General features: G+C 52.7%; 1 protein-coding gene across 2 annotated transcripts in view; it reads right to left on the reverse strand.

Moving 5' to 3' along the window:
• Nucleotides 1-18283, reverse strand: part of Capn5 (calpain 5) — a 54886-nt gene extending 36603 nt beyond the window's left edge. The window contains exons 1-2 of one of the 2 annotated variants that reach the window (XM_076843950.2): nucleotides 18161-18283; nucleotides 536-732 (exon numbers count right to left, since the gene is read on the reverse strand). In XM_076843950.2, the coding sequence (XP_076700065.2) occupies nucleotides 536-700 (165 nt within the window). In that variant the 5' untranslated portion in view covers nucleotides 701-732; nucleotides 18161-18283. Of the gene's footprint in view, nucleotides 1-535; nucleotides 733-18160 lie in introns of those variants that run through there. The other variant, XM_076843951.2, reaches the window with a different exon arrangement.
• Nucleotides 18284-21179: the final 2896 nt, after the last annotated feature.

Consider the following 21179-nt stretch of genomic DNA (forward strand, 5'->3'; position numbering starts at 1 on the left):
CACTCCGGCCTCAGTCCTAAGGCCGGGACAGGGGAGTGGCCAGGAGGTGCCAGAGTCCATCAGGACCAATATTGATGGAAAAGACTCCCCGTTAAAACAGCCAGGCCCTGTTTTAATCTCACAACAAGAAGCGTAGGCTCTTACTTCTTACTGCCCTTATCCTTACTGATCAGTCATCATGATAAACGCTTTCATTTAGACAGGAACGGATGGCTGCCAAACCATTAGGATGAGAATAATGAGGAAATCCCTTACACTTGATATCATTCTACATTTTACTAAACAAAGGCCACACCCACAGGCCAAAACAACCCTGGAAGGTGACCAGGGTGACTTTCCACGGTGGGCCTAGCTGGGCAGTGGTGGCTGTGGGGTTAGGGCCCATTCTCCTGGACCCCTGCCCAGGTCACATCACATAACAGGGGCTCAAAATCGGACCCTCTGCTCTCTGGGCAGTAGGTATCCCTGCGTCCCTGAAGACTCAGCCTGGGGTCTCTGGCCTGCTCGCCCAGCTCCATGGGGGCCAGACACTGACCTTGGGCCGCTTCCACCGGACGGTGGGCCCTGGGCTGCCCTTGTAGTAGAGTGAGTCATCGGTAGCGGGGAAGTGGGAGTCCTCGAAGAGCACCTTCTTCCGCAGACAGGCCCGCTTCAGAGACGAGTAGTTCTGATCTTCATAAGGCTTCACGCAGGAGAACATGGTGGCCGCTGCCCCAGGGGGAGGCAGAATACCTAGAGGACAAGAAGGCACAAAGGCCATCACTCATGGGGTACCTGGGACCCTGTCAGCACCAGCCCCGTGAAGTGGGCTTCACCACCCTCACCATCCAGGTAAGCCTAGGAGCTGAGGGCAGAGGCCACACAGCGCGAACGGTCGGTGTCCAATCTGCAATCTGGGCTCTCTCCTCTCAGATGCCTGGAGGGGATGCCAGGCCCACAGGCCACCAGTCAGGGCTCAGGGCCGGCCTAGCCACGCCCCCTCCCTCCCTCTTTGTTTAACCAGCTTCCTTAGACCTTGGGGACCCAACAGACAAGTGGCCAACCCAGCCACTCTGGGGCTGGCACCACACCCACAGGAGAGCAGCCTGGGTCTCATCCCCAGTTCTCCTTCCTCCCAACCCTCACCTCTAGCCAGGAGGGGCAAATTTCCTCCCTGCACCTGAGATGAGTAGTTCTGATCTACCGAGAATCAGTGTCTCTGTGGGGAGCAGGTTTCTGCCTTCTCTCCCAGGCAGTGCCCTGCACCTCGCACCCCCCACGCTGACCAAAAATAAGGGAGACTGGATGTGGCCAAGAAAAGCCTCCAGGAGGGAAGGAGAGGGCAGGAGCAAGCAGCCAGCAGAGACTGTCACATCAGGAACACTGACAGGTGTTCAGAGACCAAGCACCTGAATGACTGTGCCACCTCTGCTAGCTGGACCCTCACACCCCATCGAGGCTGCGACAGTGCCACACCTTGAGGATCTACTCCTCCTGGGCCTGCCCAGGGCAATGCTGCAGCCCCATCAAGGTTCAAGCAAGTTTCCCAGCCTCACTTGGGAGAGGAGGAGGCTCGGGAGGTTGGCTTCCAAAACCATGTTGGAGAGGAAGATTGATGTAGGTGCAGAGGCCAGTTGCACCACTCACCTGTTGGGTGACCTTGAACAAGTCATGCAGCCTCTCTGAGCCCCCATTTTCTCATTTCTGCCATGGGAACAGTGCTGCTCGGATAACTGGAAGACGACGCTATAATTAACCACAGGCTGGGAGAAGGCTGGCAGGAGGAGCAGGAGGAGCAGGAGGAGCAGGAGGGAGGGGCTCTGGGACACCCTGTGTAAGACCCCTGGATGGCAGCTTGGGTCTATTATTTGAAAACAGAGCTGGAGAGGGGGACCTTGTTGCCACGGTTCAGAAAGAGAGCCGAGGCTCAGGGATGCCACCTGCCCACGTCCCCCCTGCACTGCCTGGACTCCAGCCCAGTCTTCAGACTTCGGTGCCTCCACCTCGGCCTCACAACCCTGCCTCTCAGGAGCAAGGGCTGAGCAGGCGGGGCTCCCCACACACCCTGGAGGGAGCTGGGGCCTCACAGGAAGTGGACCATGAGGGGAAACAGGAAGGAAGGCATGAGACCAAGCAGAATGTGGTCTTGGAAGGGACAGCAGAACTCGGACACAGGACAGCTGGCTGGTTCCTTGTTCTGCGCCTGTAGCTACTTTATCTTCCACGCCCACATCCCTATGGGGGCTGCTGTGTGACCTCAGGCCAACCATGTAACCTCTCTGTCTTCCCCTCTGTCCAGACAGGCCAATCACCCTGCCCCCTCCGGCCTCCCCCCAGCCCCAGCCTTGGAGGCCGGGGGAGAAGACCTGGGAGAGCCTGAGAGGGCTCCGGCCCACAGGGACCTGGCGGTGTCATTACACTGTGGGTTCCCAGCAGCGCAGCTCAGGAAGCAATTTAAGCTGTAAGAATTAGATGAGGGAAGCTGGAAGCAGAAGCCCAGAAACAAGCTTTTGTAGTTCCAGTATTTCAGAGCCCAGAGGGCCCAGAGAGGTGGAGTGGGTGGCCAAGGTCACACAGCAAAATTGGTGAGTGTTCTCCAGGCCTGCTCCCAGAGAAGAGAAGGGGAAAGTCTGGCCAGACAGGGCCCAGGAGAACGGGTGGGGCCTTGGGCTGAGATGCAGCTCCACTGCCCTCCACCTCGCCCTGAGGGCCAGGCTGATCCAGCGCTCCTTATGCTGGGTCTTCTGGGCCCAGCCTTTGGGCTGACAGCCCTCCTGCCACATCAGAACCCCAGTCCCAGAGTCTATAGCATCTGATTCTGGGCGGCTCGAGGCATCGGAGCCAACTACTACTGCTGCTTATCTCTGAAGCTGCATACCACCAGGAGGAGGGAAGCTAGCCTCTCAGCTGGCCCCTCTCTCTGGGCCTGAGCTCCGGGCCTGGCCCTTCCCGTCCTCAAGCAAAATTACACAGTGTTCAGCCAGCCAGGGCCCAGGGGGGTTCAGGACATCTGAGCATCCCAGCTGCCCCGAGAGCCTGCCCTCCTCCCTTTCTCTTTCTTTCTTTTTTGCACTTGGGATTCAACTCCGGGGCATTTTACCACTGAGCTGCACCCCAGCCCTTTTTACTTTGAGACAGGATTTCACTAAGTTGGCCAGGCTGGCCTCAAACTTGTGGTCCTCTTGCCTCAGCCTCCCGAGTAGCTGGGACCATGGGAATGCACCACCCCACTTGACTCCCTCTTCCCTTCCTCTGCCAATCCCACCCCGCAGCCTCCACTGGGGCCTGAGCTCCAGTGCGGTGAGTCCCTGCAGTCCCCCTAATGCTGCTGACCTCAAGCCTTTGCACAGTTGGCCCCTTGCACAACCCAGCCCTGCCTCACCAGTCCCAGAGCACCAGCTCCCCAGCCCCTGCACACGCCCCCTGGACGGAACCTGTGTCCAGGTCCTCTCTGCACTCCCAGGTCCAACGCTGGGGTCAGGGACTCAGTAAGCGCTCAGTGGGCCAGGCAAGGCCAGGGCGGAGGACCCTCACTCCTTCCCAGGCACAGCTCGCTGAGGCGGGCAGAGCTCCCTCTGCAGGGGAAGCTGCTTCCCAATCACAGCCCCAGACTCAGGTGGGCTGGAGCTGGGCCACCGTTCCCCATCAGGCCAGGCCTCCCTCTTCCTTCCTGCTCTTCCTCATGGCTGGGTGCCAGCAGGTGCCCACACCCGCAGTCAGCTCTGCTGGGCCCCGCCCTCCTCCAGGGGCCGACACCCATGGCTGTAGTTCCCCAATGCCCGCCTAAGCTATGAGGCTTGGAGCAGGACACATGGCCTCTCTGGTCTGCACAGTCCTTGTCTAGAAGGAAGAGGGAAGGTGCCAGGACCTTGTGCCTCTGAGAGCACTGAACAAGGCACCACCACTCGGAGCAGCACACTGGACACCTCAGTCGGCTATGAGCAGTTGGAAGCAGATTGTGGAAGGGGCCAGCTATGCAAAGACCCCGAGGTCAACAGCATTAGGGGAACTGCAGGGAACCCACAGCACCTGGAAGCAGGAAGTGGGGACCAGCCACAAGAGCTGACGGGGCCAGGCAAGATGGGGCACGTCTGCAGTTCCAGTGACTCAGGGCTGAGGCCACAGGATCACAAGTTCAAGGCCAACTTAGCCGACCCTGTCTCAAGATAAATTTTGTTTTTAAAAGCCTGGGGATATAGCTCAGAGGAAGCGCACTTGCTTGGCCTGTGTGAAGCTCTGGGTTCTATCCCCAGTGTCTCAGAAAGAAACAGAAGGGAAAAAAGAAGCTGAGTCAAAGAAAAATAAAAAGTTGCTGGTGGAATGGGTGGAGGGCAGGGAGCTCCCAGGCGGAGCTGAGACTGAGTTCAGAACTGAGTGCACGCAGGGCAAGGCACTTACCTCTCTGAGCCTCTGATGGGAGATAATGGAAGGTGTTAAGAAAACCAGTGGCACAGTGGAGTCTAAGTTCAGGAGCAAGAGGGCCTCAAATCAGCACAAAGGACCAGGAACAGCCAGGGATTTTCAGAGGACAAGCTAAGGGACTCACTCTACCAGTTAACCAGCCGATCACAAAGCTCTCCCACTGAGACAGTGCTGGATGGACAGGCAGACCAGTGGAATGGAGCAGAAGGGCCAGGTAGGGCCGGGCGTGGTGAGCACACCTATAGTCCCAGTGGCTTGGAGGCCCAGGTAGGAGAATCTCGAGTTCAAGGCCAGCCTCAGCAACTTAGCAAGGCCCTAAGCAGCTTAGCAAGACCCTGTCTCTAAAAAATAAAAAGGTTTGGGGGGGGCGGGCTGGGGTTGTAGCTCAGCAGTTGAGCACTTGCCTTGCATGTGTGAGGCACTGGGTTCGATCCTCAGCACCACATAAATAAATAAACTAAACAAAGGTATTGTGTTATGTACAACTTAAAAAAAATTAAAACAAAAAAAGGGCTGGGGATGTGGCTAAGTGGTTAAGCACCCCTGGGTTTAATCCACAGTATCAAAAAAAAAAAAAAAAAAAAAAAGAAAGAAGGAAGGAAAGAAAGAAAAGAATAAGGAGGGCCAGATAGGCCACAAGCATAGGGACACCTAAGGTACGGCCATGCATGGTGCATTCAGGAAGAATCACCCTTTTAATAAACAGTGCTAGGTCGATTGGCTATTCATATGGGAAAAGATTTATCCTGACGCCTACCTGCCACTACACATGGAAACTAATTCTAGGTAGACTGCAAATCTAACTGCAAGGTAAACCAATAATGCTTCAAGAAGAAAAAGAGCACATCCACATGGATAAGAAAAAGAGCTTGACTTCATTAGTCATCAGGGAAATGCAAATTAAAACCACAGCTAGATACCAGGATATCCCCCACTAGGATGGCTAAAATGGAAAACACCATAAACACTCACAAAAATGAGTGACATAGCTCTGTGGCAGAGCACTTACTTAGCATATGCAAGGCCCTGGGTTCCATTCCCAGCACCATACCAAGGAAAAGAAAATCCCAGGTTTAACTCTTATATGCTGGTGGTGGGAATGCAAATTGGTACACTTTGCTAAGGCATTTGACTATGGCTAGTGTAGCTAAACAAATGCATACTCTACTGCCCAGTAATTCCACACCTAAGAATATGTCCAACAGAACCACATGCACATATTCACCAGTTACGTGTATTCCAGTGTTTATCCTGGTAGTACGTTATGCTGAAAATTAGAAACAACCCATATGTCCATCAACAAAAGAACAGATAAATACGTTGTTATATATCCACATAATGCACTACCAAAGGATGATGAAAATGAACAAACTGTTGCATGTAACCCCATGGATGGATCTCACAAGTATAATACCAAACAATAAAAGCAGGGCCAGGATAATCCTGATACCAAAGTCAGAAATAAAGAAAATTGTAGGCCAACAGCCCTGATGAACATAGATGCAAGATATCCTCAACAGCTGTGCGTGTTGGTGCACCCTTACAATCCTGGCGACTCAAGAGGCTGAGGCAGAAGGAGAGCAATTTCAGGACCAGCCTCACCCACTTAGCAATGCCCTGAGCAACTTAGGGAGGGCCTTTCTTAGATAGATAGATAGATAGATAGATAGATAGATAGATAGATAGATAGATAGGGCTGGGGATATGGCTCAGTGGTAATGGGTCTATGGGGTTCAATCCTAAGTACCAGAACAACAACAACAAAAATTCATTAAAATAATAGAAAACAGAGTTCAGCAGCACATTAAAAGGATCATTCACTATGATCAAGTGGTACTGATCCCTGGGAATCAAGGATCAATAAATGGGATACACATTACATGTAAACAGAATAAAAAACAAAAGGTACATGACCATCTCATTAGACACAAGAAAAGCATTTGACAAAACTAAGTATCCTTCATGAGAAAAACTCTCAACAAACTAGGCATAAGAGAAATGTACAAAAATCAGTATTCTTTCAAGTTCAAGGCCAGCAACTTAGTGAGACTGTCTCAAAATAAAAACTATAAAGGGCTGAGGATATGACTTGATGGTAGAGCACCCCTGGTTTCAATCCCTAATCTGTAGAAAAGGGAAGAATCAAAACAATGAAATCAACAAACTTGAATACTTAATAATCAGTGAGCCTGTAAATCAGCTCCAGTCCAGAAATAGATGAAAAGATCCTTTCTTTAAGGATTGGAAGGATTAATAGTGTCACAACATCCATACAACCCAAAGCAATCAGATTCAGTGCAACCGGTACCTAGGAAGGTTCCAAAGAGATTTTTCACAGAAATAGAAAAAAAGAATACGAAAATTCATATGGAATTAGAAAAGACCCCCAAAAGGAAGAAAAAAACAAAAAAAAAAAAAATGAAAGAAGTCTTCAAGCAACAAAGACAAAAGCTAGAGAAATCACAATACCTGACTTCAAAATATAGTACAAAATCACAATCATCAAAGCAACATGGTGCTAACATAAAAACAGACCCAGGGACCAATGGGACAGAAGAGTGAGCCAAGAACTAAATCCACACGTTTATGGTCGACTGATTTTCAACAAAGGTGCCAATAGCACACAACAGGGAAAGGCCAGACCCCTCAGTAAGTGGTCTGGGAAAACTGGACGTTCATATGCAGAAGACATGTATCATAACATAGGAATCTCTTCAGGCAGATCAGAGACTTAAACTTCAGACCTAAAGTTGTAAAACTAGTGGAAGAAAACACATGGAGAAACTCCATGACATTGGTCTAGGCAATGATCATCTTGCATCTGACCCCAAAACCACAGGCAAAAAAAGCAAAAAATAGGCATATGGTACTACACCAAATGAAAGTAAAAGAAATCATCAACAGAGTGAAGAGGCAGGTACAGAATGGAAGAAGACATTTGCAAACTGTATATATGGTAAGAAGTTAATGTCCCAAATATAGAAGAAACTTGTATAATTCCACAGGCATAGAGCAACCTTATTTTTAAAAAATGGACAAAGGATGCAGAGAGACATTAAAAAAACACACACACAAGCAAATGACCAAAAGGTATGAAAAAAAAAAAAGTTCAACATCACTAATCATCAGGTAATTGCAAATCAAAACCAAATCGATCTAATACTGTCTGATGCCTACCACCAAAAAGTGTTGGCAAGAACATGGGGGGGGGGGGAACCCTGTGCATGGTAGGAGGGATGTAAATTAGAGAACCCTTATGGAAAGCGGCAGGGAGATTCCTTAAAGAATTGGAAATAGCCAGATGCAGTGGCACAGCCTTCATGCCTATAACCCCCCAGCTTCTCGGGAGGCTGAGGCAGGAGGATCGCAAGTTCAAAAGTTCATAGCCAGCCTAAGGCCCTAGGCAACTCAGTGAGACCCTGTCTCTAAATAAAATATAAAAAAGGGCTGGGGATGTGGCTCAGTGGTTAACATTTCTTTGGTTAAACACTGAGTTATGGGGGTGAACCCACTGCACCCCTGGATTCGATCATCAGTACCAAAAAAACAAACAAACAACAACAACAACAACAACAACAACAAAACACTACCATTGTATCCAACAGTCCCACTGCTGGGTAACATCCAAAGGCAAGGAAGTCAGTGTGGTGAAGAGATGGCTACACTGCATAGTGATTTACAGCAGCCAAGATACTGAAACAAATATCCATCAACCAGTGAACGGATAAGAAAATGTGGTACACAGATACAATGGAATATTACTTGGCCTTATAAAAGAGGGAGATACGTTTGGTCATTTGTGACAACATGAATGAGCCTGGAGGAGAGTAGGTTAAATGAGCCAGAAAAGTACTGCATGGTCTCACTTATATGTAGAACCTAAAAATGCTGAACTGATTGAGAATAGAAGGATGGCCGTCAGGGGCCTGGTGTGGGTATTAGGGAAGGAGGGCTGGGGAGACAGTGGCCAAAGGATACAAAATTTCAGACAGGAGCAATAAGTTCAAGAGACCTGCTGTACAACATGGTGACTAAAGTTAATAACAATGTGGGGCATTCCCCCCACCCCTCAATACTGGGGATTCCATCCAGGCTGGATCCCCAGCCACATCCCCTGCCCTTTTTATTTTTGAGACAGGGTCTCACTGATTTGTTGAGGTTGGCCTCTAACTTGTGATCCTCCCCCTCAGCCTCCAGCCATCTCTGGGATTACAGGCATGTGCCACCACATGCCAGTAATAATGTATTATATCTTAAAAGTTACTGAGAGAGAGGACTTTGAGTGTTTTCACCAAGCACAAACAAGGTGAGATAATACATACGTTAATTAGCTTGATTTAGCCATTCTACACTTGTATACCTACTTCAAAATACCATAATGTACATGAATATATATAACTTCTGTCCATCCGAATTTTAATTAAATAAAAAGGAAATGCAAGCATAATTCATCTATAGTGAACAGAAAATAAGAGAGTGACCACTCTCAGCTTTCCATTACTGGACGAACACCGAGACAGCCAGCTTCTAAAGAGAACAGGTTTGTTTTGGCTCAGGGCTTTGGAGTTTCCAGTCCCTGACTGGGGGAACCGTTGCTTTCAGGCCTCTGGTGGGGATCTGGGTGGCAATGGCGGGAACCTACTCACCTCCTCATGGCTGTGGAGCGAAAAAAGAGGAAGAAGAGACCAGGGTCCCAGAGTCCTCCTCCAAGGGCACACTCTCAGTGTCCCGTGGGGTCCCACCACCTTCCAACAGCACCTCCCTGAGGACGAAGCCTTTCACACAGCGGCATCTGGGGACATTTGGGATCCAAACTAATGCACTACTTTTAGGGTTTGGGATTGGAAGGGGCATGATGGGGCTTCTGTCATTCTGACAAAACTCTTCAGTGACGTAGGTGGTGGTTACGTAGGGGTGGTCACTTTATTTTTTATTTTTTCAAGTACTGGGGATCAAAGCCAGGGTCTGGTGCATGCTAGGCAAGTTCTTTACCACCGAACTACATTCCCAGCCCTTTGCAAAACTGCCAAGACTGGCCTCCAACTTTTGATCCTCTAGTCTCCACCTCCCGAGTTGCTAGGCATGTGCCACTGCGTCTGGCTTGGGGTTGTCACTTTGGTAGTCCATGTATGCTTATGATTTATGCACCTTTCTGTGGATCAGTTATACTTCATTAAAAATATTTAAAAGCCAGCACAGTGGACCTGGGAAGGAGGAGGGCTAGATCTGGTGACCTAGGTCCTAACAGATCTGGGCTCTTCACAGATCCAGCTCTGTCACATTGGACACTAGAAGCCTAAGTGGATGACCCAGAAAGGCAGAGCAGGAAAGAGTGTCAGCCTGGACCGGGCCTTGTCATCTACAGGCTGTGTGACCTTCTGCAGATCTCCACCTCTCTGACCTTCAGCCCCCTCCTCTATCTCTCAGGACATTGTGGCTTTCCATTCAGAGCGCTCAAGTCCAAGAGGGTCCAGTGGAGCCCATATTCCAGATTTCTTTGGGGCCTGGCAAGGGCTTACATCTCAGGAGATGTTCTTGGCCCTGAGGAGCGCAGGCACAGAGCTCAGGGAAAGGATCATAGAGGAGGCTACAGAGGACCCAGTCAGAGGTCCTTGGACGCCCCCCACAGGCATCAGTCTTGTCTTGAGGTGAGGAAGCCCTGGAAGGTGCTGAGCAGGGGAAGAACCGGTTACACCTGTCTCAGTGAGATCCGCTGGAGCCTGCCATGCCTGGCTGGATTAACTCTGTCCCCACCAGAACTGACGCTGAGGCTGAATTCCTCAGTGAGGTGGCATTGGAAAGTGGATCCTGGTGGGCGGTGTCATGGGGTCACAGCCCTGGAATGGGCTACCCATCACAAGAGCTCAGTCCCCTTTCTTTCCCACCTGCCTGCTTCCCTTCCGCCTCCTACCATGAGTTGAAGCAGCATCAAGTCCCTACCTGATGCGACCTTGGGTCCAATCTTGGATTTCCCAGTCTCCAGAATCATGAGCCCCAATAAACCTCTTTACAAACCACCCCGTCTCAGGTGTTCTGTTATAGCAACAAAACAAGACATTGCCACACGGAGGAAGACTAGAAAAAGACACGAATAAGGGCAGAAATACCAGAAGGAAGGCTAAGAACTGGCATGGCCACACATGAATGGAGAGGAGCGCATTCCAGAGGCCCGTGGGAGGCAGACCCAGCTCTACAGGGTGCCAACTGGCTGTGGGGGGCCTCGACCCCTCCCCCACATGCCACAGGAGTGCCTCATGAGGCACAGGCCTGGCAGGGTAGGTGTCACCCAGAGCCAATGGAAGAAAACAGAGATGCTCCCACCCATAACCTGGCAAAGTCCCCCACGCCCCTCACCTCCTTTCCTCAACCTCCTACTACCCCCACTCCAGTCAAGACCCACCCCCCCACTGCCCTTTGCCATGTGAGCAGGGAAGGCTGCAAGCTTCCTGGAGGCTGAGCTGGGGATGATGGGTGGCGCATGATCCCAGCAACACGGGAGGCTGAGGCAGGAGGATCGCAAGTTCAGGGCCAGCCTGGGCAACTTAGCAAGACCCTGTCTGAAAATAAAAAGTAAATGGGCTGGGGATGTGGCTCAGTGGTGAAACGCCCCAGGAGGAGGCAGGACCAGAAAGCTCAGCCTCAGGCAGAGGCTTAGGGTGTGCGTGGCAGGACAGCTCTGCAGGGCTGGGGACACCAGGCTGAGTGGTGTCAGCTCCCACTGGGGACACCGGACACCAGGGGTCAGATGCTGATGCAGTGACCCCGGGCAGGGATGGCAGATGCCAGGCGGGGGCCTGCAAAGGGTGGAGGCTCAGCCTTTGGTAGCTGACTGATGACCTGCATTTCTGTTCGGGGGCTTTGTTGGTGGTGGTTCTACTTTCATGGTGCTGAGAATGGAACCCAGGGCCTCGAGCACGCTAGGCAGGTGCTCTACCAACTGAGCCACAGCCCAGCCCCGGTGCTTCTGTTTATCTCACGCCTCACTGCAACCTCCGCTCGCTCGGCCAGCCACCATTTTAAGAATGTTTTTAACGTGTATCTCTGTTCTGTTGTTGGTGTATTCTGACCTCCCAGGACCCATCTCTCATAACGAGGAGCAACAGACAGCAGGATGGGGAGAGGCAGGTGGAGAAAGAGAGCTGGCTCGGACCCGCTGTCTCCTGGCTCCTGGGCTCTGGCTCCAGAGCCGAGGCGGCCAGGCCCTGTGAGTCACTCCAGCCAACACCAGGCAGGCTGGCACCAGGATCGGGAAATCCTGTCTTTCTTCTCCTCCCCTCCGCTTATCATTTCTGTCTGTGTCCAATCCATTCCCTGCCTGGCTACAGATGGGGTGGGGCTGTGGCTGGGGGGGCGGAGCACTTGCCCAGCAGGCACCGGCCCTGGGGTCCACGCACAGCACCACCAAAAACAAAACTAAAATTCCAACCAGGCAGCTAGGAGACCCAGAGCACCAGAGGGCAGGGCCAGACCTACAGGGCACAGGGTCCCATCTGGTCCTGCATGGATGGTGGCCCGGGTGTGAGGAAGCAGCAGGCCTCCTGGCCTGGCTCTGGGTGGCCCTGACTGAGTCATGAGGCTGGACCCCACAGCTGTTCCTGATTTGGGAACTGGGTCCTGTCCAGGGCGTCAGGAACAGGAGGGAGCTGGGAGGTGGATGTAGGCAGGATGACGGGGGACAGGTTCCGTGGGCCTTGGGCAGGGGCAGAAAGAATCTGAGAACCTGAAGGTGGGGGCTTTCTCCCCAGGCTCAGTCTCAAGTCTCAGGAGATGGCTGCCATGGGTTTGGCACTCAAAGACCCACATCCCAGAACAAACCCTCATTGTGGGCAACCCAGGACAGTGGGTCACACTACAGTGGGGCCCCCAGGCCAGCACGGTGTTCTGTAGAGAAGGCCCCGGGCTGAGGGGCAGCAGTGAGCACTCCTAGCAAGGGGCATTCTCTCTCTTACCAGGGGAGTCCAGGATACAGATGCCACTCACTCCCCTCCAGGGGATACAATCTGGCAAAGGCACTTATTCAGATCACAAAAGCCACTTCTGCTCTATTGCACTGTGTGACACCAGGCAAGCCCATGCCCTCTCTGGCCTACAGGCTCTTGCTGAGGAAAGGGGGAGAGAGGGACACTCCTTGCCCTTTTCCAAAGGTGGGTCTGTCAACAGGACAGCCTCTTTCCCCACTTCCTACAGAAGCAAACTATGCCCCTAAAAAAAAAACACACCCACCTCTTGGTTGCAAGGTTTAAAACCTGATGAGTACTGGTACCCTTTTCTCACGCAGGGAAACTGAGGTGCCATTCCTCAGAGCAAGTTCTGCACAACTATAGAAATGAGCTGTGCTATTCTAACCGCAGAGGCTCAGATGGGGAAGAGAAGCATCTAGGGCAGAGGCAGCAGCCTGTCCCATGTCAAAGTGCTGCTCTGTGTGACCTACCACCTCTCCCTCAGGCTAAGATGGTGACCCTCACCAGCCATGGGGGAACAACTCAGTATCTGTCCCCCACCCTCTTCACTCACATTTGCTCTGTGCCTGTCCAAGCAGGCAGTGAGGAGTCAGGGCTCAGCCTGGTGAGGGAGAGATGGAGAATTCAGGAAGACAGAGGGATCTGCTATCAGAGGGAGTCGTTCAGACAGGGCCTGGAAGGCTGAATGGAAGAAGCTGCATTTAAGCCAGCTCTCAAAGGGTGGATTGCACCAGGCATGATGGTACACACCTGTAATCCCAGCGACTCTGGAGGCTGAGGCAGGAAGATCGAAAGTTCAAAGCCAACCTCAGCAATTTATCAAAGCCCTAAGCAACTCAGTGAGACCCTGTCTCTAATAAAATACATAATAGGGCTAGGGATGAGGCTCAGTGGTTGAGAGCCTCTGGGTTCAATCACCAGTACCAAAAAAACAAACAAATAGAAGGAGCGGGTAGCTCAGAATGTTGGGTGGTGGAGAGCCCTGAAAGCCAGACTAACAATATAAAAGCAGCCAGGTGTGGTGGCACATGCCTGTAATCTTCCTGAGGAGGCAGGAAGATCTCAAGTTCAAGGGCTAGGCAACTTAGACAGACTCTGTCTCAAAATAAAACAGAAACGGCTCGGGGTATAGCTCAGTGGAAAAGCACTTGCCTAGCATGTATCAGGCCCTGGGTTCAACCTCCAGCACCAAAAAAGAAAAAGTATAAAAATAAAATGAGAGGCCAGGCACGGTGATGCACAAGTGCAATTCCAGCAGCTCGGGAAGCTGAGGCAGGAGGATCACGAGTTCAAAGCCAGCCTCAGCAACTAAGCGAGGCACTAAGCAACCAGTGAGACCCTGTCTCTAAATAAAATACACAATAGGGCTGAGGATGTGGCTCAGTGGTTGAGTGCCCCTGAGTTCAATTACCCCCAACCCCCCAAAATTTTAAATTTAAAAATAAATATATAAATAAACAAAATGCTGCCCCTGAGAGAAGCAATTGACCTGGCCTTGGCTGAGGGGGTGAAATGGAGACCCATGCTGGGGCAGGTTCCATGGCATGTGGGCCAGGGGCTCTTTGGGGTTGGCTGAGTCCCTCCTTGGAGACACACACATGGCTGACCATGCCTGGGGCCATTAGCAATGGCCAGGCCCTGCTCGCTGCAGGAAGTGTGTCCTTTCCTGCACATAGCAGCTTTGAATGCCAAGATCTCTTCTCTGTGCCCAGGCAGGGGGTCAATCAGAGACTCAGGATAGCAGGCAAGGCCAGAGATGTCCCACCCATAGGCCAATCCTCAGGTGGGGAGAGTGAACCCAGGGAAGGGCAAAGCAGCCAACCTCTTTAGAAAGTGAAGGTCTTTCCAATCTACAGGTGCAACAGCCTCAGACCCTGCCTGCAGCCTCCCAGGCTGAGACACTGAGAGTGACCTCATGGGGTAAAGAGTATTGTGACTGGAGAGGCCAGGAGCTGTGGGCATCAGGGGTCGGGAGGAGGGCTGGGCATGGTGCCAGCAATGACACCACAACCGTGGTAGGCTAAACAATAGCCCCAAAGATGTCCACATTCGAGTCCCTAGAACCTGTGGGCGTTGCCTTATATGGTGCGGGGACTTGCAGATGTGATTTAGGATCCTGAGATGGGGAGATTATCCTGGCTTATCTGGCTGGGTCTTAAATGTAACCACAGCGTCCCTGTGAGGGAGGCAGGGATGGGGATGCAGCTCTGCAGTGGTAGGGTGCATGGTTAGCATGCACAACACCCTCCCTCGGGACAATTCCCAGCACCACACAAAGAAAGGGGGCAGGAAGGAGATGACTACAGAAGGGGAAAAAGCAATGACCCGATGGAATAGACCCTGGGTGATGTGGTCAAAGGATAGAAACAGCCACCAGAAGCCAGAAGAGACAAGGAATGGATCTTCCCTTGAGCCTCCAAAGGAACCAGCCTGACTTTTAACCCCACAAGACTCAAAACAAACAAAGACTTCTTTTTTTGTTTGTTTTTTGAGATAGGGTTTCACTAAGTTGCCAAGGCTGGCCTCAAAGTTGCAATCCTCCTGCCTCAGCCTCCCAAGTTGCCAGGATTACAGGCATGTGCCACCATGCCTAGCAAGACAGTCTCATGTGTGCCACTGTGCCCAGCAAGACTTCCAAAACTGCAAGAGAATACATCTGTGTTGTTTTAAATCACTAGCTCACTAGTGGTTTGTTACAGCATCAATAGGCAAGAAACACTGTTCTTAAAGCACAGTGGACAGGGGCTGGGGCTGGGGCTGAGTGGTAGAGCACTTGCCTAGCATGTGTGAGGCACTGGGTTCATCCTCAGAACCACATGAAAATAAATAAATAAAGAGCAGTGGACAGGTGGATAATGGAGCCCACCTTCTCACCCTGTTCAGGCAAGTCAGCAAGTGAGGGAGAAAATCATTACACCATGAACTGCTCCAATATAAAACAAAGTCACTAGCATGTTGGTGTCTTAGTTACTGTTATTAGTAGCAAATCATCTGAGTCCCTCACTGTCAGAAGTCACCTGGCACGAAGGCAGACGCTGGCTAGATAGGGGCAGGTGGATCAGGCCAGCAGGCTCTCAGCTTTGGGCCACTCTCTTGGGCCTGACCTGCAGTGACGGGCAGCTGGGTTCCAATGGATGGGCTTTGATCGGTTCCGGCCACAGATCCCTTCTGCCACACCTGACCACATGTCCTATTGTGGCAGAAAAACCACAAGACATACCTCCAAGCTACCCTCGCCTCAGCCAGTGGCACCCCACACATCCAGGCCTGGGAAAGCTGGGGTCCCCAGAAAGGTTGTTTGAACAAAGAGAAAGGGAAACAGTAAGTCCACCATTACTGTCCAGCAAACACACACATGCTAGACTCCTGTGTCCAAGACAACCTGGATTAGAATCCCAAAGGGACCTGGCCCACTTTGCCTTTAATGAATGAGGAAAGGCAAGGCCTGAGGCCAAAGGGAAGTCTGCAGCTATCCCAGGGTGGCCCCAGTAATCCAGAGAAAAGGCTGCAGAGATGGGCCTTGAAGGCCAAGCCTGGGGACCACAGCAAGCAATATTTGACCCAGGCAGGGCAAGGAGTGATGGGCAAAAAGGTGTCTGGGAGGAGCTGCAAGAAGGGGCTCCAAAGGCACCCAACGTGTTGGCATAGGTGGGGACAGAGACAGGGCAGGGGGCTGAGTGACAATACCATCTACAGAGAGACCACCAGTGGCTGCAGGGAGGGGGTTGCAGACCCTTCCTTGCCCCGCCTGGGAAGTCCAGGGCTCCTGCTGAGCTTTTCTAAGGGAACCTTCACAGGACTTACTCAGGGAGCTCCCAGCAGGTCCTGCCCGGGCTCTTCCCAGGGGATAGGAGCTTGTGGCAAGGCCAAGGGACTTAGTCAGCCAGAGACCACCCATGTGGGGGGCCTGCAGGGATCAGCAATTCCCCTCATCCATTAAAGCCAAGAGGGACTCCCACTTTAGTGACCCCACTCCCTTCTGCTCCTGTCCCAAAGTCTTGTCCTCCACTCTCCCCTCAGGGAAAGAAAACATGATGCGATTGTCAACTGCTATTAATAATGGCTACCCATCACCATGTACCTGGTTAAGTGCTTCTAGGGACCTCATCTTATGTCCTCATCATCCCTCAACCCCCATGATAGGCTGCACGTAGCCCCATTTCACATATGGGAAAACTGAGACAGGGGAGTGACTCTGCCTCAAGGTCACAGGCAGGAAGGAAGACAAACAGCCAGTGTCTCAAGGAGAAAGAAGACAGACCCTGCAGGTGGGAGTGGTGGTAGAGTGGCCTCCTGGTGCCCAGTCTGGGGGCAGGGCTTTGGGCTATACAGAGAGCCTGCAGGGGAAGGCTGCCTGAATGGTGGCTCCTCCCACCCCCACAGTAGCCTACGATGGCTCTTGCTGACACACACCTGACCCATGTAGTCCCAACCCTGGACAAGCATGCAGCTTCACACCTCCAGGCCTTCGCTCTCACCCTTCCCTAGGCCTTCAAAGTCCCGCCCTTTCTCTTCTGCTTGGTGGGCTTCTTCTAGACCCTGTCCGGTGACTCTGAAAGTGAACTAATCCCAGTTCCCAGAGGAGAATCAGACCAGGCCTGGAACTCCAGGCCCTCTAGATAGGGGCTCATACATTGACCCACCTGCCCTTGTCAGAAAAGTGGCACTTCAGGGCGCATTCTGCCAGAGCACCTACCTCTTGGTGTGGCACAAAGCTCTGGCTTGGCCTGGGGCAGCAGCAGTTGGACTCACCAAACCCAACCCCACCCCACCCAGTTCCTCTCCATCCCCACCCCAGGACTCTGAAACAGGAGCAAGAATCAGCCCCAGGACCCTGGGAGGCCATGATCCTTCCAGGGCACAGTGGTTCCTCCAGGAGGTCTCACACCAAGTCTCCCACGGCACTCAGGTGCCCTCAGCTTTTGTCTCTCCAACCCCCAGCACAGGAGAGTCTGGCTTGAGACCAGTGGCCCTGGGTTCCAATGAGGGAGGCTCATTTCACCCATCTGAGCCCAATTCTCCTCATCTGTGTGGGGCCTGGGACTGCAATTCACCACATGAAATGCAGCCAGCAGAGAACTTGGCACCTGTTAAGGATCTTCAGTCCCATTTCACCTCTGGTCCCCTAGGCTAGTCTCCCCAGACCCCCCAGTCAGGTGGGAACATGGACAGGATCAAAAAAGAGCCATTCTCTCCCAGATCCCATCCCACCCCGCCCTGTCCCCAACGTCATACATCCAGCCCAGCAGCCAAGGAAGGAGGCCCCCCCATGCAACCTGGGTAGGTGGACCAAGAACGGTAACAGGCTCTGATGGCAGGGGTCCTGGCCTTTCTCCAAGCTAGGATGGGGCGGGGGTGAAAGGGGAACTCAGAGGGATTGGGAGGTCGAATGGGTGGAGGGGATGTGAGGGGGAAGGGGAAAGGGGACTTGTAAGGAAAACGAAAAGAAACAGTCAAACCCGTGTGTTGAGTGCGCCCCAGCGCGTCTGCACTAGGAAAGCACGTCCTCCCCCAGAACACCCAGAGTAGGTTAAAAAAAAAAAAAGCCCCTAGCCTCTGGCTGCGGGTGGAGGTGGGGATGAGACCTGGGGGCCCAGCCGATCTTCAAGGCCCCTGCCTCCCGGGCCTCCAGACTAGCGTTCACCTCACTCCCCAGGGTCCGCGGGGTGCACAACCCCCTGCTCCGATTATGCTCACCGGGCACGCGCTGGCCGGCGCTGCACCCGCACACACACCCCTGAAACACACACACCTAAGCTCGCGCTCGCACACGCCTCCCTCCGCGCAGCGCCTCCTACCTGCCGCGCCGCCGCGGCCCAAGCCGGACTCAAGCCGGACTCCTGGGAGGTCGTTCACCGAGCAGGCACTGGAGCAAAACTGGACCGGCCAGAGCAGTGGCCTCGGGTTCTGGCATGAGCTGCAGCCGAGGCGGCCCCGGGGCGGGGGCTGGAGCTCGGACTCCCCGGGTTCTGCTGCTCCGCCCGGCCCCGCCCCGCCCCGCAGCCTCCGCCCATTGGAGGCCAGGGGCGTGGCCTCCAGGGGGTGGGCGGGCGCGCAGCACTGTGCGCATGCGAACTGGCACAGCGCGGTGGGGCTGGCACACCCGGAGGTGGTCGCTGGGTTTTCGCTGTGCACTGGGAGGGCGGCTCTGGGCCGGTCCACCCGCCTCCCCTTCTCATCCCCAAGGGACCCCCGCGCTCCCTCCTTCCCACCCTATTTCTGTTCCCGGTAAAGAAGTATCCCCGGAAGCCCTCCTGGGCAGAGACCAGGGCGGCAGCTACCCGAGGGCCGGGGACTGACTGCGGGGCACGGGATCGGGCGGGGCAGAGTGCAAGACCCTCGGAGCGCGTGCACAGGAAGCCGGCTGACTTTGGGAATGTATCTTGTACTGTGTGCCAGCAAGGACCAAAGCAGGATGGCCGCCAGCCCCCCTCCCTTCCCTGTCTCCATCCATCCTCAAGTTTTTGGATGGAGGAGGAGAAATCCAGGTTCCCATGACACGCAGAAAGGGCCTTGTCAGTGAGCAAGCTGGCTCCGCCACCTGTACTGAGCACTTACTTGCGCTAATTAGACCGCAGCAGAAGGGGTCTGGATCCCGAGCTCAATCTCTGTGACTGTCTCCAAGAATACCCTGGAAGGCACCGGGCCTTGGTTACTTAATCTGTAAATTGGAGACTATCATTCCCACCCACGCCAGGCTGTTGGGAATATGGTTGAAAAGAATTATGGCCGAACAAGTCTGACATGCAGCTGGGGCTGGGGCAGGCAGGTGTGGAGTCCTGGGCTCTAAGGCAGCAGACCCCAGGCTGATCTGATTTAACTGACCCAACCATCCTGTATTTTTTGCAGCAGTTGAAACCCAGGCCCACTTATCCTCCCTCCAGTCTCCATCAAAGATATCATCAGCCGCTCAGTCACCCAGATTTCTCCCTGCTCTCCCGTCTCACCCCTCTACCCAGGCCACCTAAATGTCCCACAAGTGTAGCTCAACCCCCCTTGGGAGCCACCTACTCAGTCAAAGACTTTTCAAATGTGCAACTGATGCCCACCACCCAAGAGCAATATGTCAAGACTGTAAGCCATATCACTCTCCCATTCCCCTAACCCTTCACTGCCTATACTGTTGGAGCCCCACCACCACCAGCAGCCCTTAAACACTCATCTCAGAGCTCTGCTCCCCACCTCAGCCCCAAACCACTGAAAGGCAGTTGCAACCTTCTCTATATTGCAATGTCTGGGACCCCAGCTCTAATGCTGTTACTGGAGTCCCTGGCCAGAGGCCTGACTTGGGTTGGGTTCAACAAACCAGGTCCTGCCACTCTGCCCAAAAACTGATCAGAAAAGGTAATGGTGAAAAGCAGGAAAGGAATTTTAGTTAGTATGGCCATATTGGAAAGACCAAAGATGATCCAGCATCTCAGCCTTGTCTCAGAGTGCCACAGGAGCCAGGTTTAAATAGAGGAAGAATTGGGGCAGGGAGTGAAAATATGCATAATTAAGAAGTCTTGGTCAAACTGTGGTCTGGTTAATCATTATCCAGTTCTGGTTTACCACGTGGCTTGAGTGGGCAATCTTCATTTGCTTCTCAGGATGTTTATCTATCAAAACTGTGAAGGGGGTATTTTGTTCCCAGGAAATGGTGGCTCCTACTTAGGGTCAGTCTCCTCCTGTGGTGATGTGCCTGCATAGTTCCATTTTTCCTGGAAGGTGTAGTGCAACAACTGGAGATGTCTAGGCACCACTCCAGGAGTCTGAAACACGATGCTGTAAATGTCCCTGCAAATCTTGCCCAGTCTTAAAAGGGTATGAGATAGGTTAGGTGAATTTAGGGTTAATAAACTTTGTATTACCAGTTTTTAGGTGATCATTCCTTAAATGATCCATATGCCTACCTGCAGAGCTGAGCAGGTCACAAATTCAAGGTAATAAAGGAGACAGACAAAATAAAGGCAGAGATGCCAAACTCTGTCCTGTTGTTAGTTACATCTGCAGGCATCTGCAGGCATCTGCAAGCCTAGGTTAGAGTTACTGCTATTAGAAAGCCTCTTTAAGTCCTTGTCATATGCTACCATCTCCACAAAGCTCTGCTGCCTCTTCAGCCTTCCCACTCTGGCTGTGGCCCTCCACTTATGTTGCCCCTTTCAGAGTTGGCCAGGTCTTAGCTTCCCCCATGAGGCTAAATCTTCTGGAGGACAGAAGCAGAGGCTCATTCTCAGGGAGAGCTAAGCAGATCTGGACTCCAGTCCTTGCTCAGCCAGCCACCAGCTGTGTGATCTGGGAAAGTCCTCTATCCTTTCACGGCCTCATTTTCCTTGTCTGTAAAATGGGCTTCTTGAAGAGCATGATGATCAGGCACAGGTAAGTCCTGGGGCCTGATTAAGGGCCCATGACATAAGGGTAGTTGGCAGCATTTGCCTCTGTTGGGGTGACTTCTTATGTTCCAAAGTGGAGTTGAGGTTGTGTCTGAAAAGTGAGTCTTCCTCAGCCCACAAAACAGCCGGGACAGGAGGATGCTCAGGTCCCCTCCGTATCTCAGAATGTTGGAGCTAGGTAGGGGGTATCATGTAATGATTGTGAGCATGGGGTCTGCCTGGGCTCATATTAACCATGTGACCTTGAGCAAGTGACCCAACCCTGCTGTAGAACCAGCATAGTAGTACCCATACCAGGAAGCTGTGGGGACTGACTATGAGGGAGATATAGAAAGGGTGTAGGCGGCCAGGGCAAGATGTCCAGCAAAGAGTTTGGTGGCAGGGCCAGAACAAAGGAGCACAGAGAGGGTCTTCCAATGAGGTCAACTTTCTGCTTGACGAGAGT

Source organism: Callospermophilus lateralis, chromosome 2 (assembly GCF_048772815.1).
Source record: "Callospermophilus lateralis isolate mCalLat2 chromosome 2, mCalLat2.hap1, whole genome shotgun sequence".
Taxonomy (NCBI): Eukaryota; Metazoa; Chordata; class Mammalia; order Rodentia; family Sciuridae; genus Callospermophilus; species Callospermophilus lateralis.